The sequence below is a fragment of the Trichomycterus rosablanca genome, chromosome 1 (assembly GCF_030014385.1).
Source record: "Trichomycterus rosablanca isolate fTriRos1 chromosome 1, fTriRos1.hap1, whole genome shotgun sequence".
Taxonomy (NCBI): Eukaryota; Metazoa; Chordata; class Actinopteri; order Siluriformes; family Trichomycteridae; genus Trichomycterus; species Trichomycterus rosablanca.
The window spans coordinates 54,486,756-54,506,408 of NC_085988.1; the positions used below are offsets into that span (position 1 = coordinate 54,486,756).

General features: G+C 38.0%; 1 protein-coding gene across 2 annotated transcripts in view; it reads right to left on the reverse strand.

Annotated features, from left to right (window-relative positions):
- Nucleotides 1-11,278, reverse strand: part of tnpo3 (transportin 3) — a 35,614-nt gene extending 24,336 nt beyond the window's left edge. For both annotated transcript variants that reach the window (XM_062994649.1, XM_062994648.1), the window contains exons 1-5: nt 11,069-11,278; nt 7,742-7,942; nt 7,246-7,319; nt 6,195-6,351; nt 3,878-4,021 (exon numbers count right to left, since the gene is read on the reverse strand). In XM_062994649.1, the coding sequence (XP_062850719.1) occupies nt 3,878-4,021; nt 6,195-6,351; nt 7,246-7,319; nt 7,742-7,942; nt 11,069-11,188 (696 nt within the window). In that variant the 5' untranslated portion in view covers nt 11,189-11,278. The remainder of the gene's footprint in view (nt 1-3,877; nt 4,022-6,194; nt 6,352-7,245; nt 7,320-7,741; nt 7,943-11,068) is intronic.
- Nucleotides 11,279-19,653: the final 8,375 nt, after the last annotated feature.

The following is a 19,653-nucleotide window of genomic DNA, read 5'->3' on the forward strand; positions in this document are numbered from 1 at the left end:
AAGTTTTATTATGTCACATTAATACTTAGCTGTTCAGACTACAGACACGTTGCTGTTGATGGATTTCAGAAACAAATATGAAGTTGCAGATCTTAATTTTGCTGATCAAAATATCATGATAAGACCCATTTGAGACAAATGAGATTTAAGAAACGGATTTGGCCCACTATTACCTGCAGTGTGAAATTGAGCATAGACAGCATTACTTAAGACAGATTGCATTATGTTATCTGTGTGCATGTTAATGGTAAATATTTATCTGCATGTATGAAAAACCAAATACAATACTAGGTATTTTTAGCTGTCAATATTGAGCTGTGATTTTCCAAATGAGTGTAAATAGTATTTTTATGTATTGCTTTATTGGTTAAAACAATATAATGTTTTTTTTTACAATTTACAAAAACACAATAATACATTTTGCTTACTTGGTAAAAGTTATTCTTACAAAATAGAACATTTAGTCATTTCCTGTTCCCAGAGCATGAATAAGTTTGGGTTAACGTCAAAAGACCCAGCACTAAACAAACTGAATGGTTCTACAGACACTGCACATACGAGAAGGCATGTAGCGTTAGTGAGCAAAAATATTATCGCAAGATCTCCAACTTCTGCAAACAGCTTCCCCACATAACAAAAAAAAGACACTTGTGGTCAGTGTGTGAGCAAATACACACACAAAAAGCATGAAATAAGTATGGTAACAAGATTTTCACAATTTCAGTATTTGGCAGTGCTGAAAAGAACAAATGTAATATTGACCATGTAAATTATTCTTGTCATTGAAGCACAATCAGGTGACAACCAGATGGATTCGATCTACTCATCAGAAGATTAAGTTCATACATTTGTAGATACTGTTCACATGTTAAAAAATTTGGCGGTGCTTTTGGTTTTCAGCAGAACATTTTCTAGCATTGTGGCAGTAGAAAATCATCAGTTTAAGCCTTTAATGTCAAACACAGTCATGGACAACTTTGAATCTCCAATTCACCTCATTTGCATGTTTTTGGACTGTGGGAGGAAACAGGAGCTCCTGGAGGAAACCCATGCAGACACAGGGAGAACATGCAAACTCCACACAGCAAGGACCCGGACCACCCCACCTGGGAATCTGACCCAGGACCTTCTTGCTGTGAGGCATCAGTGCTACCCACTGAGCCACCACGCTGCCCAGCAGTGGAAAATAAGGCATCAAATTAGGTTAGTTTGTCAGAAGTCCAATAGTCCACTCTTTCTCGGCACCAAACCATGGCTAAACTGAAGGCTTTAAGGGGCAGTGCATGATACTAGGACACTTTGTCAAAACTGGAGTATTGGTAATTTGGTAATTAAGACATGATCAGGCAGCTCAAAGTGATCACACTATCAGATACAGAATCACAACTTCTGTACAGAATGTGCTAAATAAAAAGTGAGTAACTCCTTTCAACAAAGGCATGGCCAAAAATCAGGCTATGTAGCAGCGGTCTCAAAAGAGAAGTCACAGTCTCTAATCTGCTTATCATCAGTGTAAAAAAGGCTAAATTCTTGTATGGTCTAAAACACACTGAATGAACAAAAAAATAGTCATGTTTACTGATGAATTCAAGTTGCCTGCTCAGAATCAACTATACCCTGACAATAGAGAAGTACCACTCCATTCCTCATAATCATGCTATATCCTATACCAGTTAACCAATAACTGCTAAAGTTATTGCATTTCGATAAGTTACTGCATTTCGTTGCCTTGTACCTGTACTAAGCAATGACAAAGTTGAATCTATCTATCTATCTATCTATCTATCTATCTATCTATCTAAAGAATTGTTGATTAATGCTGTTGGTTAAAAATGTAATTCAAATTCATTTCCTACAGCTGATGTTTTATTTCAACTGAAAGAACAGCTACATCTTCATAGTAGTGCTGGACAATAATTCGATATCGATATATATCGCAATAGAAAATGTTTCGATAACGGTGATATGATTTTTAAACAAATTCGATCGATATGCTTACGTCAGTGCGTGATGACGTACGCCACAGGCATGACGCCAGTGCTCAGCGTTACCGCTCTGATTACACTCCGCTACAACACGGTGGATATTAGCGGCTAAATGAGTTCAGTAGAAATAGTTGATAAGAGAGGAAAGACTAGACTCTTTCTTTTTTCTGTAGTCTTCAAGCACAATACCTGATACAGCAAATTCTGCAGCAACTCTAAGCACTTTTGTTCGAAAATGTTTACATACAAATAATAATCAGTCCATGATGTGGATTAAAGTTGGGACCAGAGGTGGAAAGTAACATTTACAGAGGTGGAATTACATTTACTCGCGTTACTGTAATTGAGTAGTTTTTTTGTGTACTTGTACTTTTTTAAGTAGATTTCACAACCTGTAATTTTACTTTTACTTAAGTATGTTTTGTATTAGGAATTGTAATGCGCTACATTTTAAATAAGATCCGTTACTGAGTAAAATAAAAACGATAAAGAAATCGCGGCTGGGAAACTGCTGCAGTGAATTCTGCGACGGGAATCTTTTGTCTCGGTTCCTTTTAAAGAGCCGTATATGTACATAATGACTCCCAGAAGCGCGAATCGATTCCTTTATTTCAGTTTAAAGGGCCGTTCAATAGATTCGAATCATTCTACGACACATCACTAGTGGTTATACAGTTTGAAAAAGTTTTATGGGACTAAAATGACACATTACACATCCCTAAATGTTTTAAATGTTGTATCAACATGTTTCTTCTATTATATTTGAATAAAAACAACTATTGTGAGATTTATATCCACTTGTCATGTTTGTATTACACAGAAGAGACACACCCTCCTGTTAAAAAAGTAACGAAGTTAAGTTTACTCTGAGTACATTTTAAATCAGTTACTTTTTACTTGAGTAGATTTTTAGACTAGTAACTTTACTCGTACTTAAGTAAAAATTCATTGAAGTAATAGTACTTTTACTTGAGTACAATATTTTAGTACTCTTTCCACCTCTGGTTAAGACATGTTAATATATTATATTATATATTGTCAAAGCTTATGTTTATTTGAGAATGATGTTGTGTTTTTGTCTGTATACAAATGCTGAATACAAGTAAAAGGTAAAAGCTAATTTATTTGTATTATTATTATTATTTCTAAAATATTATGTAGTTGTAAAGGGTGAGATTTCATAGACTTTTGCAGGGTTCAGAGTTGCAGGTACAGCCTTCCAATGTTGGGGTTCCTGGCAGTTTTTCTGACATTTGTATTATTCATATCGATATCGGAATTATATCGTATCGACCGAAATTAGGAGTTATATCGTGATATAAATTTTAGCCATATTGTCCAGCCCTACTTCATAGTAGAAGTTGCGATTTAAAACACTCTTACCCAGCCTTTATTTTACATGTGTTGTAGGCATCAAATTTAAAATGTATTAATATTAACAAAGGCAAAATATTAAGTCATTTATTCTCTGTACTATTGTTTATACAAATGCAAGCCAAAAGCTTCATTAAATGTTTAAATGTAGAAAAAAGCCCAGCAAGGTTGGTAGCACTGCTGAGATATGCTCTTGTGAGCTTGAACTCTCTGCAGTGGTGTGCTAGCGTGCAACACCCAAGTGCACCTTATACAATATTTGATGTGAACTGTGTAACTAAACCTCTTGATTCGTGTCTTTATGAATGTCACATGCCTGACCATTTGCATAAGTATGCAAATGTGCAGAGGTGGAAGGAAATAAAGTAAGTTTCAACCTGTTAATAATTTAGTGTGCTAGACACTGAGTCAGACCACTAAAGAGGTCACTGATCTAAAAATAAAGAAATCACATAAATTCTGGCAACAATAGGCAAAAACTGCTAGAGTGAACACTGAGAAGAGACTCGAGTACTCACCAGAACTTGAAACAGCACCATTATCAGCTGATTATTTGCCATGAAGTTGCTATCAAGCACACCCAGGTTAAACCAACTACCCAGACACCGGAACACCTTGATCAACATCTTCTCATCACTTCCAGACTTCTCAACACATGTCACCTGGTTACAAACAGAGAAATTGATTAATCACACAAGTGACTCACAAGAAAACATTACAGTTTACTGCTACACTGCTAAGTTTGTTTGTTTATTAGGATTTTAACATCATGCTTTACACACTTGGTTACATTCATGACAGAAACGGTAGTTACTCATCACACAAGATTCATCAGTTCACAAGGTTATATCAAACAGTCATGGACAAATTAGTGTCTCCAGTTTACCTCACTTGCATGTCTTTGGACTGTGGGAGGAAACCCACGCAGACACGGGGAAAACATGTAAATTCCACACAGAAAGGACCCGGATCACCCCACCTGGGGATCTAACCCAGGACCTTCTCGCTGTGAGGCGACAGTGCTACCCACTGAGCCACCGTACCGCCCATACTGCTAACAAAATTTAGCCGAAGTGCTGAGTTTGTTTTTTGCTGTTGCTCGTTTTGCTTTGTGCACTTCATGCATTGTTGGAAAGTTGTTTCCCAGTTTTATTGCTGTATTTAATAAAAAGCTCCTTTTCTAAATAACACTATATGGAGATTTTTAGACCTTGGCAGATGGTCTAAAAATGGAAAGTGTCATCATGTGTATACACTTAAAAGGTGTTAAAAGGTGTTCAAGAATTTAGTAGACTATAGAGATAAATCTAGTCACGTTGTTGTTTGATATGCCGAAACGATTTGCAGGAGAAATATTAGGAGAATATAAATACCTTTTGAATAACATGCTTACATTTAGTTAAATTTTAGGTGTACAACAACATTAGAAACACTTTGGCAATAAACCTGCCATAAATAATTTGGTGTTTATTAAAAGCAAATACTTTCTGAGGTCAGTGAATGAGTTTTAACAGATCCTTATCTGAGTCAACCAACATCACTACCTAAAAAGCTACAACCAGGAAGACATTCAAATGATCTCCAGTCTACTCAACTCTTGACAAACATAAAACCAACAATTTTTAAAACCAGGACCGTATTTAAATTACAAAACTAACAGCGCTGTTGAGCCAACCCCAATCCATCTTGTTCAGTTGTTTAAAAAGCTTGTGGTGAGGTGCCCATATACTGTGGTGCATAATAGTTTTTCAGTATTGTGGTATAAATGGTAAAGCTACATTTATTCTGTAAACATCTTCATATTCCCAACAGCCCCATAACAGGCAGTTATTTTATTATTTTAATATTTCAACTGCACTACAAATGCAACTCACCAGCTATGGTGACTATTAGGGCTGGCACCGATCCGATACTCTGTAACGGTCCGATATTGGCCCAAATCACTGGAGCGGATATCGGAAGAAAAAAACATGTAATCTGATCCGATACTGTTGCTTAATGTAAATAACACTTAATGTAAATAAGGCCATTGTTCGTGTGTAAAGCAAATAACACACAAAAATACGTTCCAACAGTGTGCTGTTTATTGCTACTCACTCTGCAACTGCCATAACATGATGACATTATTAACATGTGCCACTGATCTACAACTCATTCGCAACAGCCATTCAGAAATTAAAACACACTGATCTACTTAAACTTTTAGCATTTAAAAAAATCGTCTACTACTGCCACATCTAAAAACACTGTTTAAACACAATAAAAACCACTTTATAAATGATAAATTGCTCACCCGAGATAAATCTCTTGGAGATCTCTCACATCTTTAACGATTAATCCATTAGTGTTAGTAAATAAAACAAACTACGCTGTTTCCCGTTTAGCCACAGACGTCCTCTTCAAAATCCAGCAGGGTTTAATCATCTAAAAACGTGACGGAACTTTAATGGAAAATGTCAACTCTGCGTCAATTCTAATTGGTCCATCGCGTTTGACTGACATCCACATCTTCCAATTGTAGACACTTGTTAAACAAGCCAAAAATACTGCTAAATGTTCTGTGTGTAAAAGTTAAAATAAAAACAGTTGCAGTTTTGTATAAGTGTGATGTTGTAGGTTCTGTATTTATTCCTTTAGAATATTTGTTTCACAGTCTGAGCATTGTTATTTATATCGGAATCGGCAGATACCCAATTTGCAGTATCGGTATCGGACATGAAAAGTGGTATCGAGCCAGCCCTAGTGACTATCTATATACCTGGTGCATCTACTGATTTTGTTTAAAAAATGATACACTTCTGGCCTTTAATAAGAGTGTGAGACAGTAAGGCTTACCAGCAATGTGACCACAGTAGTGGAGTAATAGGCAAGATCTTCGATGATCTCGGTCCTCCGGTTGGCACCAATTCTCAGATTACGACTGTGCACTTCCTCCGGGAGCACAGTGAGAATCTCAATCAGGAAAGGCATAGAGGTCACGTCATTGTTGTACCTGAAGAGAGGGGTTAAGAGAAAACAGGGGCTAACATTGGGCTATTAGGTAAAGGAGCAAATTAGGAATTAGAAGACCACAAATCCCCATCACTCTTTAGTGGTATTTCTTTATAAAACATGCCTATAATATATATCTTACTTCTGCAAATTTGTGCATTAATTGTTGTTTTTCAAAACTGGAATCCAATTACAGACAACAAATGTGTGACTAAAATTTAGTAGTCTCCTTTTCCATTTGACTTACATTTTTGTTGAAGCCACTTTCATACTCTAACCAAGTCTGCCTATCTTACTACAGCTATCAATCTGGGAATTTTGGAAGCTAACACATGCTTCCTAAAAACATATCAGCCATCTTTTTAAACAGAATGAGCCACCTATGCTACACCTTACACTAGACATTAGAACCAATTATGCTCAGTTGGACTGCAAGTTTGTTTGTTTGTTTATTAGAATTTAACGTCATGTTTTACACTTTGGTTACATTCATGACAGGAACGGTAGTTACTCATCACACAAGATTCATCAGTTCACAAGTTTAATGTCAAACACAGTCATGGACAATTATGTATCTCCAATTCACCTCACTTGCATGTTTTTGGACTGTGGGAGGAAACCGGAGCTCCAGGAGGAAACCCACGCAGACATGGGGAGAACACGCAAACCCCACACAGAAAGGACCCGGGGGATCAAACCCAGGACCTTCATGCTGTGAGCCGGCAGTGCTACTCACTGAGCCACCGACTTGGACTGCAAGCATTGCCTGGGTATAACTTGCCATTTTCAACAACATAACATACTTGTTAAGTTACACCACTGCCATTTTTTGAGGTCCTGCATAGTTTTCTCAACTTAACTGGCTAAAATGGCATTATTAATAGAGGGTTCTTACTTTTCTATGAGTGTGTGAACACAACCCTTCCATGAGGCCATCTGTAGAGCGAGATCAGCTATTGCCAGAGCAAGCTGGAGAAAAGAGAACAAAAAGTACAATTAAAAACTTAACATTCAGCACTGCCTCATTCTGTTATACAAAAGTTCATATATCACAAGTATTTCTGATGATAAAATAAACAAAGATCTCTAAAATTAAAATTAAATTGGGCACTTAGGTGGTACAGCATAAAAATACGCAAGTTAACTAGAGGTGCAATTATCAGCACACTCTCAGTGTTGGTTAGATAAAACTGGTGGAAAACTGTGCCAAGTTAGGTATGCAGACCCAATTACAAGAGCGGAAAAAGTGAGAAAATGATAACAATACAATACTAACAATCATGATAATCATAATATTAATAGTTTTATTCATTCAATTTGTATTATTGTTTAGCTGCTGTTAGTACCAGTAAATATGACATATTTACAAAGAATGTTTTTATGGTTATTACCTGTGTGACAATAATGGGCGAGAGGTCTTTGAGGTTTAGAATATGAGAGAGCAGTGAGTCGCGTAAAGAAAGGTGTGTCTCCTGGGGAAGCTCAAAGAAAGATGTTTGAATCTTCATCTTCATAGTTTGTGCTGCAAAATAACAAGACTCCACATCCTGCTTCAGCTGTAGGAGCTGGTCTGAGATCTCCCATGCATACATCTGCACAGAAAGGTTTGTCGTCATTGTTAGAGAAATGTTTAAACCTTAGGTATGATCATTTTAATCATTAGCACAGCAGTGTAACCACAGGAGAAAATACTGAAGTTAAAGGACACAAAAAGAAAAAAATGGACTTTTAGGAAAAAAAGAGCTGCTGACTATTACATTACAGAATTCAATCAATGGCTGTCCTGTAATGCTGCAATTTCCGGGAAATTACACAAATCACAAAAGAATGTGCCAGAGGGAGAAAGAAGATTCAGGAAAAAATACTCATTAATATTAATGTCATAAGCACCATTTGCCACAGAACAGCATTAACTTTTCTTTGAATGGCAACATAGTCGTATATGGTTTGTGGTGAATTGTTGAAATATTTCTCAAGAAAAGGTAAAAGAAGTAAAGGTCTTTTTTGCAGTCGGTGTCCAGAACTTTCCATGGTAGTTAAATTTCATATTTTCATTTTTAAGCTTTCATTTTTATACTGGTCGGGGTTGGGCCAGATTCAAATCCACTAGGAAACACTGGGTGCAAGGCAGGAATCCTCTGGACAGGGCACCAATTCATCCCAGGCTTCAGTCGTCCCCCTTCAGACATAGTCAATTATGAATGTAAGCACTGCTAAGATTCAAACCTGAATCTCAGCAGTGGTGGAGTGGTGTAATAGACAGCTGTGCCACATGATTAGTCATCATTAGTCGCCATAACGTTTAAAAACGGTTCAGATTGGAAAAAACTTGTGCAAAACCTTTAACTTCATACTATAACTTTCATAATCTGTCTATACGACAGTAGAGCAAAATCTCTTCAATATCACCAAACAGCATGTATATCACAACACTTAGACCTTTCTACACAACCCCACATTGTGACTAATGTTTATTATATCAAGCATATTATTTCCATTCATTCGTGGTGAGTCATTCATCATTCAAAGTGTGCGTGAAAAGACATGTTAAGGACCAAAGTATTATCATGTTAGGGTTTAAAGGTTTTAATATGCATTGAACACTCTGTGCTACTGTTAGTGTAGGTGTAAACGTCTGTATATGTTCAAAACTAGAGGAATACCTGGATGGAGAAATAAACACGAATATAAAAATAAACATTCTGCTACAGGATGCAGAAAAATACACAGCTAAATCAAATTAAAGTTAATTTGTGATTAAGCCAAGGTATTCTGATTTCAATATAGAAGATAAGAAAGATATCTGCGGTTTGGGGCTGCAAACTAAATAAAAAAACCTAAGCAACACAATTGCTGCCTATTCTGTCTAGAGCGACCAAGAGTTCTTCATGAACATAGGACTGATGGCCTAGATGTGTGCACTGTCGCCTCACAGCAAGAAGGTCCTGGGTTTAATCCCCAGGTGGGGCGGTCCATGTCCTCTCTGTGTGGAGTTTGCATGTTCTTCCTGTGTTTGCGTGGGTTTCCTCTGGGAGCTCCGGTTTCCTCCCACAGTCCAAAGACATGCAAGTGAGGTGAATTGGAGATACAAAATTGTCCATGACTGTGATGATGATGATGAATCTTGTGTAACTACCGATTCTGTCATGAATGTACCTAAAGTGTGTAAAGCATGACGTTAAAATCCTAATAAATAAATAAATCTACGAATAAGCAACAGTCCTTTGATAGGCACTTAAATAGGGGTCGGTCAGATAGTTCCATACGACTGAATTTTATTCTGGATAGATTGATTACAGTATACCTAGCTTAGGGCTGGGCAATATGATAGTATGTATAATTGTAAAATAAATAAATGAGAAAGCAGACTGGGAGAAACTGCTTCATTTCATTGTCATGTAAAAAACATAAATTTAATTTATACATTCAAACAACACACTATATATGTCTGGTATAATAGGCTGTTCTGACCACAAGTAAATATCGTGGTCAGTACAGTGGTCACAAATGACATAAACCAATGACAATTACATGTGTCTCCTAGTAGACATTCCGCTCTGTGTGAAATGTTTGTTCGTTTATTAGGATTTTAACGTCATGTTTTACACTTTGGTTACATTCATGATAGGAAACGGTAGTTACTCATTACACAAGATTCATCAGTTCACAAGGTTATATCAAACACAGTCATGGACAATTTAGTATCTCCAATTCACCTCACTTGCATGTCTTTGGACTGTGGTAAGAAAACCGGCGCATCCGGAGGAAACCCACGCGGACACGGGGAGAACATGCAAACTCCACACAGAAAGGACCCGGACCTTCTTGCTGTTAGGCGACAGTGCTACCCACTTAGCCACCGTGCCGCCCTGTGTGAAATTAGTTCGTACTAAATGTCTATGGGCATCTAAAAATGGCAGCAGGGTTGGTGCTTTAAAGCTGCCATGTCGATATATGGCAGGAGTATTGTACAAAATGACAGCATGCAGTGTACTAGTTATACTAAAGTTACCTTCTGCGCTAAATGGGGTGCTTTCACTATTAACAGCGTTCCGTACAGCTACGGTTTTTATTTTGGTTGAAATTACACCAATCAGGACTTGAAATGTAGCTAGGACCCGCCCTCAGCGGTAGAGATCATTGGTCCAGTTGCTGTGCTATTGCATTAAAATGTGCACTCTGTATAAAAGTGTACAGAACACTGTAAGCACAAACTACAAGTGTAATATTGCATTAAATATTGTAGTATACTTAGCAACGTTGCTAAACGGCTAATGGAAGAAGTACAGTTCAACTAGTGGCAAACTAGCTCGTTAGCTGTCAATGCTACCGTGCTTATTAGCACATGTTAGCCGTTCCTGGTGTTTATGTTGGCCAGCGCAAATTGAATAGCTCAGGACGAAAGTCGCCATGTGTGAGTAAAGATTAAAAGAAGCCCGTGTATAAAAGTAAGAGTTTAACCCGTGTCTACCATAACAGTCTAGATTCAGCTCCATAGCTTCAGCCATGTCTCTTACTCTTTGTAGTCAAATGACTTCCGAATCACCAGTGACTTCCCCAACAAACACACAATGCACTTCATGGTGTGAATAAGTCACTATTCTATTTAAAAGAGAAAAGTAAGCCATGTTGGAAGATTTCGGATAGAGTTTATACCGCTGTTCAGGCCCCGGTTAGCATTCCCTCCCCTCACTATTCCCCCTGAATCACAGCATTACCGATCGCTGCAGCTCTCCCAGCCACACCGACGCTCGCTCCTTCCCGCCGGGATTGGGATCATGATAAAGCGCCTGCACAGCCTGATACACCACCGCCAGCGAAGGTTTCTCTCCGTCCATTCTCTTCTCTGAGTATCCCGAAACAAGCTCTATCAATGGAAACGATACCGCGGGCCTTATACTGCTCAAACACTGAGCGCCATCTCAACCAGCCGCACTGCAAAGCTGTGTACCCAAAAAATTCATTCGGGTAGAAACACAGCACAGGAACTCTAGTAAGCCGACTGCGTGAACTACCAAAGGTCACGGTGTTCCGTACAGCCGTATACAATTTAAAATAAATAAAATAAGTGAACAAATGCATAAATAAATGTAGAAATATAGATATGCATATACATAAATAGTATTAAATGTGTGTATATATATTTATATACACTGATCAGCCATAACATTAAAAACCACCTCTTTGTTTCTACACTTACTGTCCATTTTACCAGCTCCACTTACCATATAGGAGCACTTTGTAGTTCTACAATTACTGACTGCTTTCACCCTGTTCTTCAATGGTCAGGACCCCCACAGGACCACCACAGAGCAGGTATTATTTAGCTGGAGTTTTTAAATACCGTGTCCACTCACTGTCCACTCTATTAGACACTCCTACCTAGTTGGTCCTACCTAGCTTGTAGATGTAAAATCAGAGACGATCGCTCATCTATTGCTGCTGTTTGAGTTGGTCATCTCTATAGACCTTCATCAGTGATCACAGGATGCTGCCCACGGGGCGCTGTTGGCTGGATACAGTATTTTTGGTTGTATTTTTGGTTTTTGTCTTATCCACTCATACCAGCACAACACACACTAACACACCACCACCATGTCAGTGTCACTGCAGTGCTGAGAATGACCCACCACCCAAATAATACCTCCTCTCTAGTGGTCCTGGGAGAGTCCTGACCATTGAAGAACGGCATGAAAGGGGGTTAACAAAGCATGTAAAGAAACAGATGGACTACAGTCTATATGGTAAGTGGAGCTGATAAAATGGACAGTGAGTGTAGAAACAAGGAGGTGGTTCTAATGTTATGGCTGATCAGTACAGATAGATTCGATTTGATTAGATTAGATATACAGTGTATCACAAAAGTGAGTACACCCCTCACATTTCTGAAAATATTTTATTATATCTTTTCATGGGACAACACTATAGAAATAAAACTTGGATATAACTTAGAGTAGTCAGTGTACAACTTGTATAGCAGTGTAGATTTACTGTCTTCTGAAAATAACTCAACACACAGCCATTAATGTCTAAATGGCTGGCAACATAAGTGAGTACACCCCACAGTGAACATGTCCAAATTGTGCCCAAAGTGTCAATATTTTGTGTGACCACCATTATTATCCAGCACTGCCTTAACCCTCCTGGGCATGGAATTCACCAGAGCTGCACAGGTTGCTACTGGAATCCTCTTCCACTCCTCCATGATGACATCACGGAGCTGGTGGATGTTAGACACCTTGAACTCCTCCACCTTCCACTTGAGGATGCGCCACAGGTGCTCAATTGGGTTTAGTCCATCACCTTTACCTTCAGCTTCCTCAGCAAGGCAGTTGTCATCTTGGAGGTTGTGTTTGGGGTCGTTATCCTGTTGGAAAACTGCCATGAGGCCCAGTTTTCGAAGGGAGGGGATCATGCTCTGTTTCAGAATGTCACAGTACATGTTGGAATTCATGTTTCCCTCAATGAACTGCAGCTCCCCAGTGCCAGCAACACTCATGCAGCCCAAGACCATGATGCTACCACCACCATGCTTGACTGTAGGCAAGATACAGTTGTCTTGGTACCTCTCACCAGGGCGCCGCCACACATGCTGGACACCATCTGAGCCAAACAAGTTTATCTTGGTCTCGTCAGACGTCAGGGCATTCCAGTAATCCATGTTCTTGGACTGCTTGTCTTCAGCAAACTGTTTGCGGGCTTTCTTGTGCGTCAGCTTCCTTCTGGGATGACGACCATGCAGACCGAGTTGATGCAGTATGCGGCGTATGGTCTGAGCACTGACAGGCTGACCTCCCACGTCTTCAACCTCTGCAGCAATGCTGGCAGCACTCATGTGTCTATTTTTTAAAGCCAACCTCTGGATATGACGCCGAACACGTGGACTCAACTTCTTTGGTCGACCCTGGCGAAGCCTGTTCCGAGTGGAACCTGTGCTGGAAAACCGCTGTATGACCTTGGCCACCATGCTGTAGCTCAGTTTCAGGGTGTTAGCAATCTTCTTATAGCCCAGGCCATCTTTGTGGAGAGCAACAATTCTATTTCTCACATCCTCAGAGAGTTCTTTGCCATGAGGTGCCATGTTGAATATCCAGTGGCCAGTATGAGAGAATTGTACCCAAAACACCAAATTTAACAGCCCTGCTCCCCATTTACACCTGGGACCTTGACACATGACACCAGGAAGGGACAACGACACATTTGGGCACAATTTGGACATGTTCACTGTGGGGTGTACTCACTTATGTTGCCAGCTATTTAGACATTAATGGCTGTGTGTTGAGTTATTTTCAGAAGACAGTAAATCTACACTGCTATACAAGCTGTACACTGACTACTCTAAGTTATATCCAAGTTTCATGTCTATAGTGTTGTCCCATGAAAAGATATAATGAAATATTTGCAGAAATGTGAGGGGTGTACTCACTTTTGTGATACACTGTATATGTATATGTAGACAAAAATAATCCATGTTTCTTTTTAGTTTTATATCATTTAAGAAACCACTAGCTTAAAATGTAAGTATCCTGAAGGACTAGGTAAGAATGGTACAGGGGGATTGGCTGCTTTAAGTTGTCCCTGTGACTGAATGGGTTAACACTTCAGTGTCTGATGCCATGGGATTGATTGGCACAGTGTTGTATACTGATTATGGGTTTAATATCATTTTACAAAATGTCTAAACTTTTATTTTGGAAATGAAGTTTGTACTTAGTATAAATAAAACATTTAATTCAGTTTTAATAAGCTCGTAATTGCAGTACTGTCTATCCTGTAATATCTGTACTGTAATATCCTGCTTATAATTTAAAAAAAATTAGGTACAACTTGATGTTAGGTGCGTTACAGCCCATCTAATGTTGCACAGTCATAAAACATATTCACCCTTTTCATTTTTTTCAGCTTTTTTTCTTTTATGCCACACATTTTTGATCTTGAAAAATCTGTGCAGTGCAAAAACTAAATCTTAGCAAGTTAAATACTCCTAAATCTAAGCAAAAATACTTTTTTCGTCTGTTACATAAATGTATTTTAGAAGGCACATAGTGTGTTGCTTTTTTTTTTTTTTAAATACCTTCACCAGTCTTATGTAGTAAATTTAAATCTTTTTTCTGTTTTGTTATTTATTATTTAAAATAAACAAAATTTTCTCACTTAGTCATTGCAAGTTTGTACCTGGAAGTTTGATATCAAACTAGAGCTTCTTATTAGTTTTAAAAACTTGTCTCTGCTTACATTACCTACTTGAAATTTACTTAAGACTGAAGGCTTAAGGCTAAAATGAGATAACATTTCCAATATGTACCTCATATTGGTAAAACAAACCATTTTTTTACTAAACAAAACAAGTTATTTGGCTCTGTCTAGAAAAAAAAAATTGGCACTCCCTCAACTTTTTACTTTTAATTTTACTTTAAAATCCCAAATTTCTGGAAGAAAGCAGAATTTACAGTTTGCTTATTTATGACGAGTTACCCAGGTCTCAAAGCAGTAAAGCATCCCCACACTGTTTCACTACCACCACCATGTTTGGCTGTTTAATTGAAGTTTTTTGACATTTTGAACAACCAGACATGTTAGTTATATATAAATTAAAAATTTTATAACATTTCACAAATTCAGAATTGTGTACAAGATGACAAAACATGCTAGCACACCAGAGCTGACCTTTCAAACTCGCCAGTTCGGATCTTGCGCTATGGCACCACCTATGTGGATAATTATTGACTTGCCAATTGCCGGACGTGGTTTTTCATAACGGTTGCAATAACGACCTCTGCTGGTTGATTGAGGGTGCCTGCACAATGAGACCGGGATAATGTAGATTGTGGCGTGACTCTCTGTACAGGATGTGGATCCCCATATGAACCTGCCTCGTGTTGGCCAGCTCCGCTCACGTGTCTGAGGGGCGTGTGCGCTGGCTGTGGTTCTCCCTAACATCAGAGGGGAAGATTACAGCACTACAGCCTGAAATATGTAATAGGGTAATTGTATATTACTAGAGTGGGAGACAAAATGTACGTATTGTTAAATTTAGTCATAATCTGACAGAAGTAAGTTTGACAAATTTACACACACAAACGAAAAAAGGCAAATGCAGCAACTTTTCTTCCCCAAACCCTTCAATAAAAAAAGGCTTTACAACTGACCTCATATTAATGAATACACAAAATAGAGGAATGTTAAAAATGCATTGCAATGGCACTATATGCAGAATCACCTCTGGTACATTAAAAAAGTACAACTTTACTACATACCTTGTACTGTAGGTGTATTGTTTTACATTATTACATTGTTGTACTTTCTTGCAGAATAAATGTTAATGATCATCTAGCCCTTAATGTAATGTCTGATCAGCAAAGGTCACTAACATAAGCCAACATAGGAAGTAAAACCTGACATCAAGTCTGACGATGCATTTTTATGTATTTTTAATTACTCATTAATCCATACAAAAACAAGCAGTAGTATCTTTTATAACACAAATTTCATTCTGGAGAATTGGTATCTGTTTGTTTTTTTCTTGGTATCTGATGTTAAATGTATAAAGTACAGTGGTACCTTGAAACTCAACGTCAATTGGTTCTGGGAGTGGCGTTGAGTTTCAAGGTACTTTTTCCCATAAGGATGTATGGGAAACCTGTTAATGCATTCCATGGTCCAGTGGAACTGCATATATTTTAAGCTAATGTAAAATAATGAGGTTGTTTTTAACACTTATACACTGAAAATAACACAAATCTAATATAAAAACACTAAAATACAATTGAAAAACGAACAAAAAAATACAGTAAAACCTGCACTTCACCTTTACTTCTTTATTGTTTCCTTATGCTTCTTAATCATGGAGATGCTTGATCCTTGAATACAGTATTCCGTTCAGTAAAGGCGCATTCACTAGAAAAGTGGCACAATGGCTTTTGCGCCGGCTGTCCCGTTATTTCCTATGGTCAAGTCAAGTCAAGTCAACTTTATTTATATAGCGCTTTTTACAATATACATTGTCTCAAAGCAACTTTACAAAATCCAGGACCAACAGATACAAAAACCCCTGTTGAGCAAGCCGAGGGCGACTGTGGCAAGGAAAAACTCCCTGAAAATTACAGGAAGAAACCTTGAGAGGAACCAGACTCAACAGGGCCCATCCTTCTTGGGTGGTCTGGAGGATACTTTAAATAAATACACGATTTACACAAATCATACAAACACAGAATTGAATGATCTAAAAGTCATACAGTGGTAATAAATAGATAAATAAACAATTAAATAATAATAGAGTTGTTATCCGCTCTAGTCTTCAATAAAGTCTGTAGTGATTTCTTGTCGTTGCAATTACTCCAGACCCGTCACATCTGACAGGAGCAGCATCGTTGTCCCGGCAGTCTCGACTTTAATCCTTAACCTCGGCGGGTAAACAGGTTTCCATCAGAATGCCCTCGGGGTAAAACAACAGAGAATGTAGTTAATAATGTACAATGCTAGTTGACAAACAGTTTTACAGAGAGTTTTAGACTCCGGCAGCCCTAATTATTACAGCATAACTAAAAGGGAGAGCGAGCAGGTAACAAGGTCATGAAGACTTTCACAGGACATCAGCGCCCACCTCTCCTACCCAAACCAGAGTGATTGGACAAGAGAGGCAGAACGACAGCGACCCAACATCCCTGATCACCACAAGTTTCTATGACCAAGAACCCCCAAGCCCTGCGCCTTTGTCTATATTAATCAAAAGCCTGAGAAAATAAATATGTTTTCAGTTTAGACTTAAACATTGAGACTGTGTCCGAATACCGAACAGAGGCAGGAAGATTATTCCAAAGTTGTGGAGCTTTGTAAGAAAATGCTCTTCCACCAGCTTTGGTCTTTTTAATTTTAGGAACTATAAGTAACCCTGCATCTTGTGAACGAAGTGGACGTGCTGGGTTGTAGTAATTAATAAGCTCACTCAGATACTGTGGAGCCAGACCATGTAGCGCTTTATAGGTTAGTAAAAGTATTTTGTAATCAATGCGAAATTTAACTGGCAGCCAGTGTAGAGATGATAGAACAGGAGTGATATGATCAAATTTTTTAGTTCTAGTTAGCACTCGAGCTGCTGCATTTTGAACTAACTGGAGTTTGTTTAAGGATCTACCAGAGCATCCAGTTAGAAGAGCATTACAATAATCTAACCGAGAAGTTATAAACGCATGGATCAGTTTTTCGGCGTCATTAACAGATAGTATATTTCTTATTTTAGAGATATTACGCAAATGATAGAAAGCAACTCTAGTAATATTATTAATGTGTGTATCAAAGGAGAGATCTGAATCTATTGTGACACCTAAGTTTTTTACATCTGGGCTGGGAGTAACAGAGAACGTGTTTAAGTTTAGCACCAGGTTAGACAACTTGTCTCTTGCAGCTTTAGAGCCAACAAGTAAAACCTCAGTTTTATCTGAATTAAGTAAAAGAAAATTACACGACATCCAGTTTTTTATGTCGTTTACACAATCTTCTATCTTACTGATTGTGTCAGTATCATTTGGTTTGGCTGATATATACAGCTGTGTGTCATCTGCATAGCAGTGAAAGTTTATGCCATGTTTATGAATAATTTCACCTAGTGGAAGCATATAGAGTGTAAATAATAGCGGTCCAAGTACCGACCCCTGTGGAACACCACACTTTACTTTTGTAGTTTCTGAGCATTTATTATTTACATAAACGAATTGAGAGCGGTCAGTCAGATATGATTTAAACCAAGAGAGAGCGAGTCCTTTAACACCTACTGTATTTTCTAGCCTCTCCAGTAAAATGTTATGATCGACCGTATCAAACGCTGCACTAAGATCTAATAGAACAAGAAAAGAGACACATCCATTATCAGAAGACATTAACAACTCGTTAACTACTCTAATTAATGCGGTTTCGGTACTATGGTTGGGTCTAAATCCTGATTGAAATTTTTCATGAATACAATTTTCATTCAAATAAGAACATAGCTGTTTGGAAACGACTTTTTCTAATATCTTTGAGACAAAAGGAAGGTTTGAAATTGGCCTATAATTAGATAAAACATGTGGATCAAGATTAGGTTTTTTAATCAGGGGTTTAATAACAGCACTTTTAAACAATTTAGGTACATATCCAAGGCTAAGGGATGCATTGATTAATGTAAGCAGGGGCTCTACAATAGCTGGGAGTAAATCTTTAAGTAAACGAGTTGGAACAGGATCGAGTATACACGATGATGACTTCGATGATTTAATCAACACAGTTAGTTCCTTTTGGGAGATTGGATTAAAGGAATTTAGTTGGATTAACTCGTTACTATTATCACCAATGCTGCTCGGAGTGAGTCCATACTTAACATTGGCAAGTGACACACTCTGACTCTGAAGTCGTATTTTTTCTATCTTGTCATTAAAGAATTTAAAAAAATCATCACTGGTACAGTCGGGTGGTATATTAGATTCAGTTTCATTGACGTTTTTAGTTAATTTGGACACTGTCTCAAAAAGGAATCTGGGATTGTTTTTATTTTTCTCTATTAGGGATGAATAATATACAGATTTAGCTTTTATAAGTGCATGTTTATACTCAGTTAGAGCATCTTTCCAAGCAATCTTATACACCTCCAGTGTAGTGTGACGCCACTTACGTTCTAATTTCCGTGCTGCTTGTTTAAGTGCGCATGTGTGGTCATTGTACCAAGGAGCAAGTTTTTTCTCCCTAATCAGTTTAGTTTTGAGTGGGGCTACGTTATCTAAGGTTGTGCGCAGTACGGTCTCTAGGTTTTGAGTTGCCTGATCTAGTTCTTTAGGTTCTGATGCTGATATATTTGGTAATTCTGGTAGGCAGTTTATGAACGCTGCTGCAGTTGCAGATGTAATAGTGCGCTTACATTTAAAACGATTTGGTTGCTGTATATTATTGGACAGGGACACTTCATATATTAGTAGGGAGTGATCAGAGATTAAGTCATTCTGTGGCACAATTTCCAGGTTGTCTATGTTTATACCATAAGTAAGTATTAAATCTAAGGTATGTTTACAGCGGTGAGTGGGTCCTGTTACATTTTGGGTGATGCCTAAGGATTCTAAAATAGAATCAAACGCAATTTTGAGTGGATTACACTTATCCTCATAATGAATATTAAAGTCACCAACAATTAGAGCTTTCTTAGTTGATAAGACTAATTTAGAAAGAAAATCGGCAAATTCGTTAAGAAATTCTGAGTAAGGACCAGGGGGTCGATAAACAGTAACCAGTTTAAACATACTATTTTTATCAGATGAACATTTATTGGTTATGTCAGAGA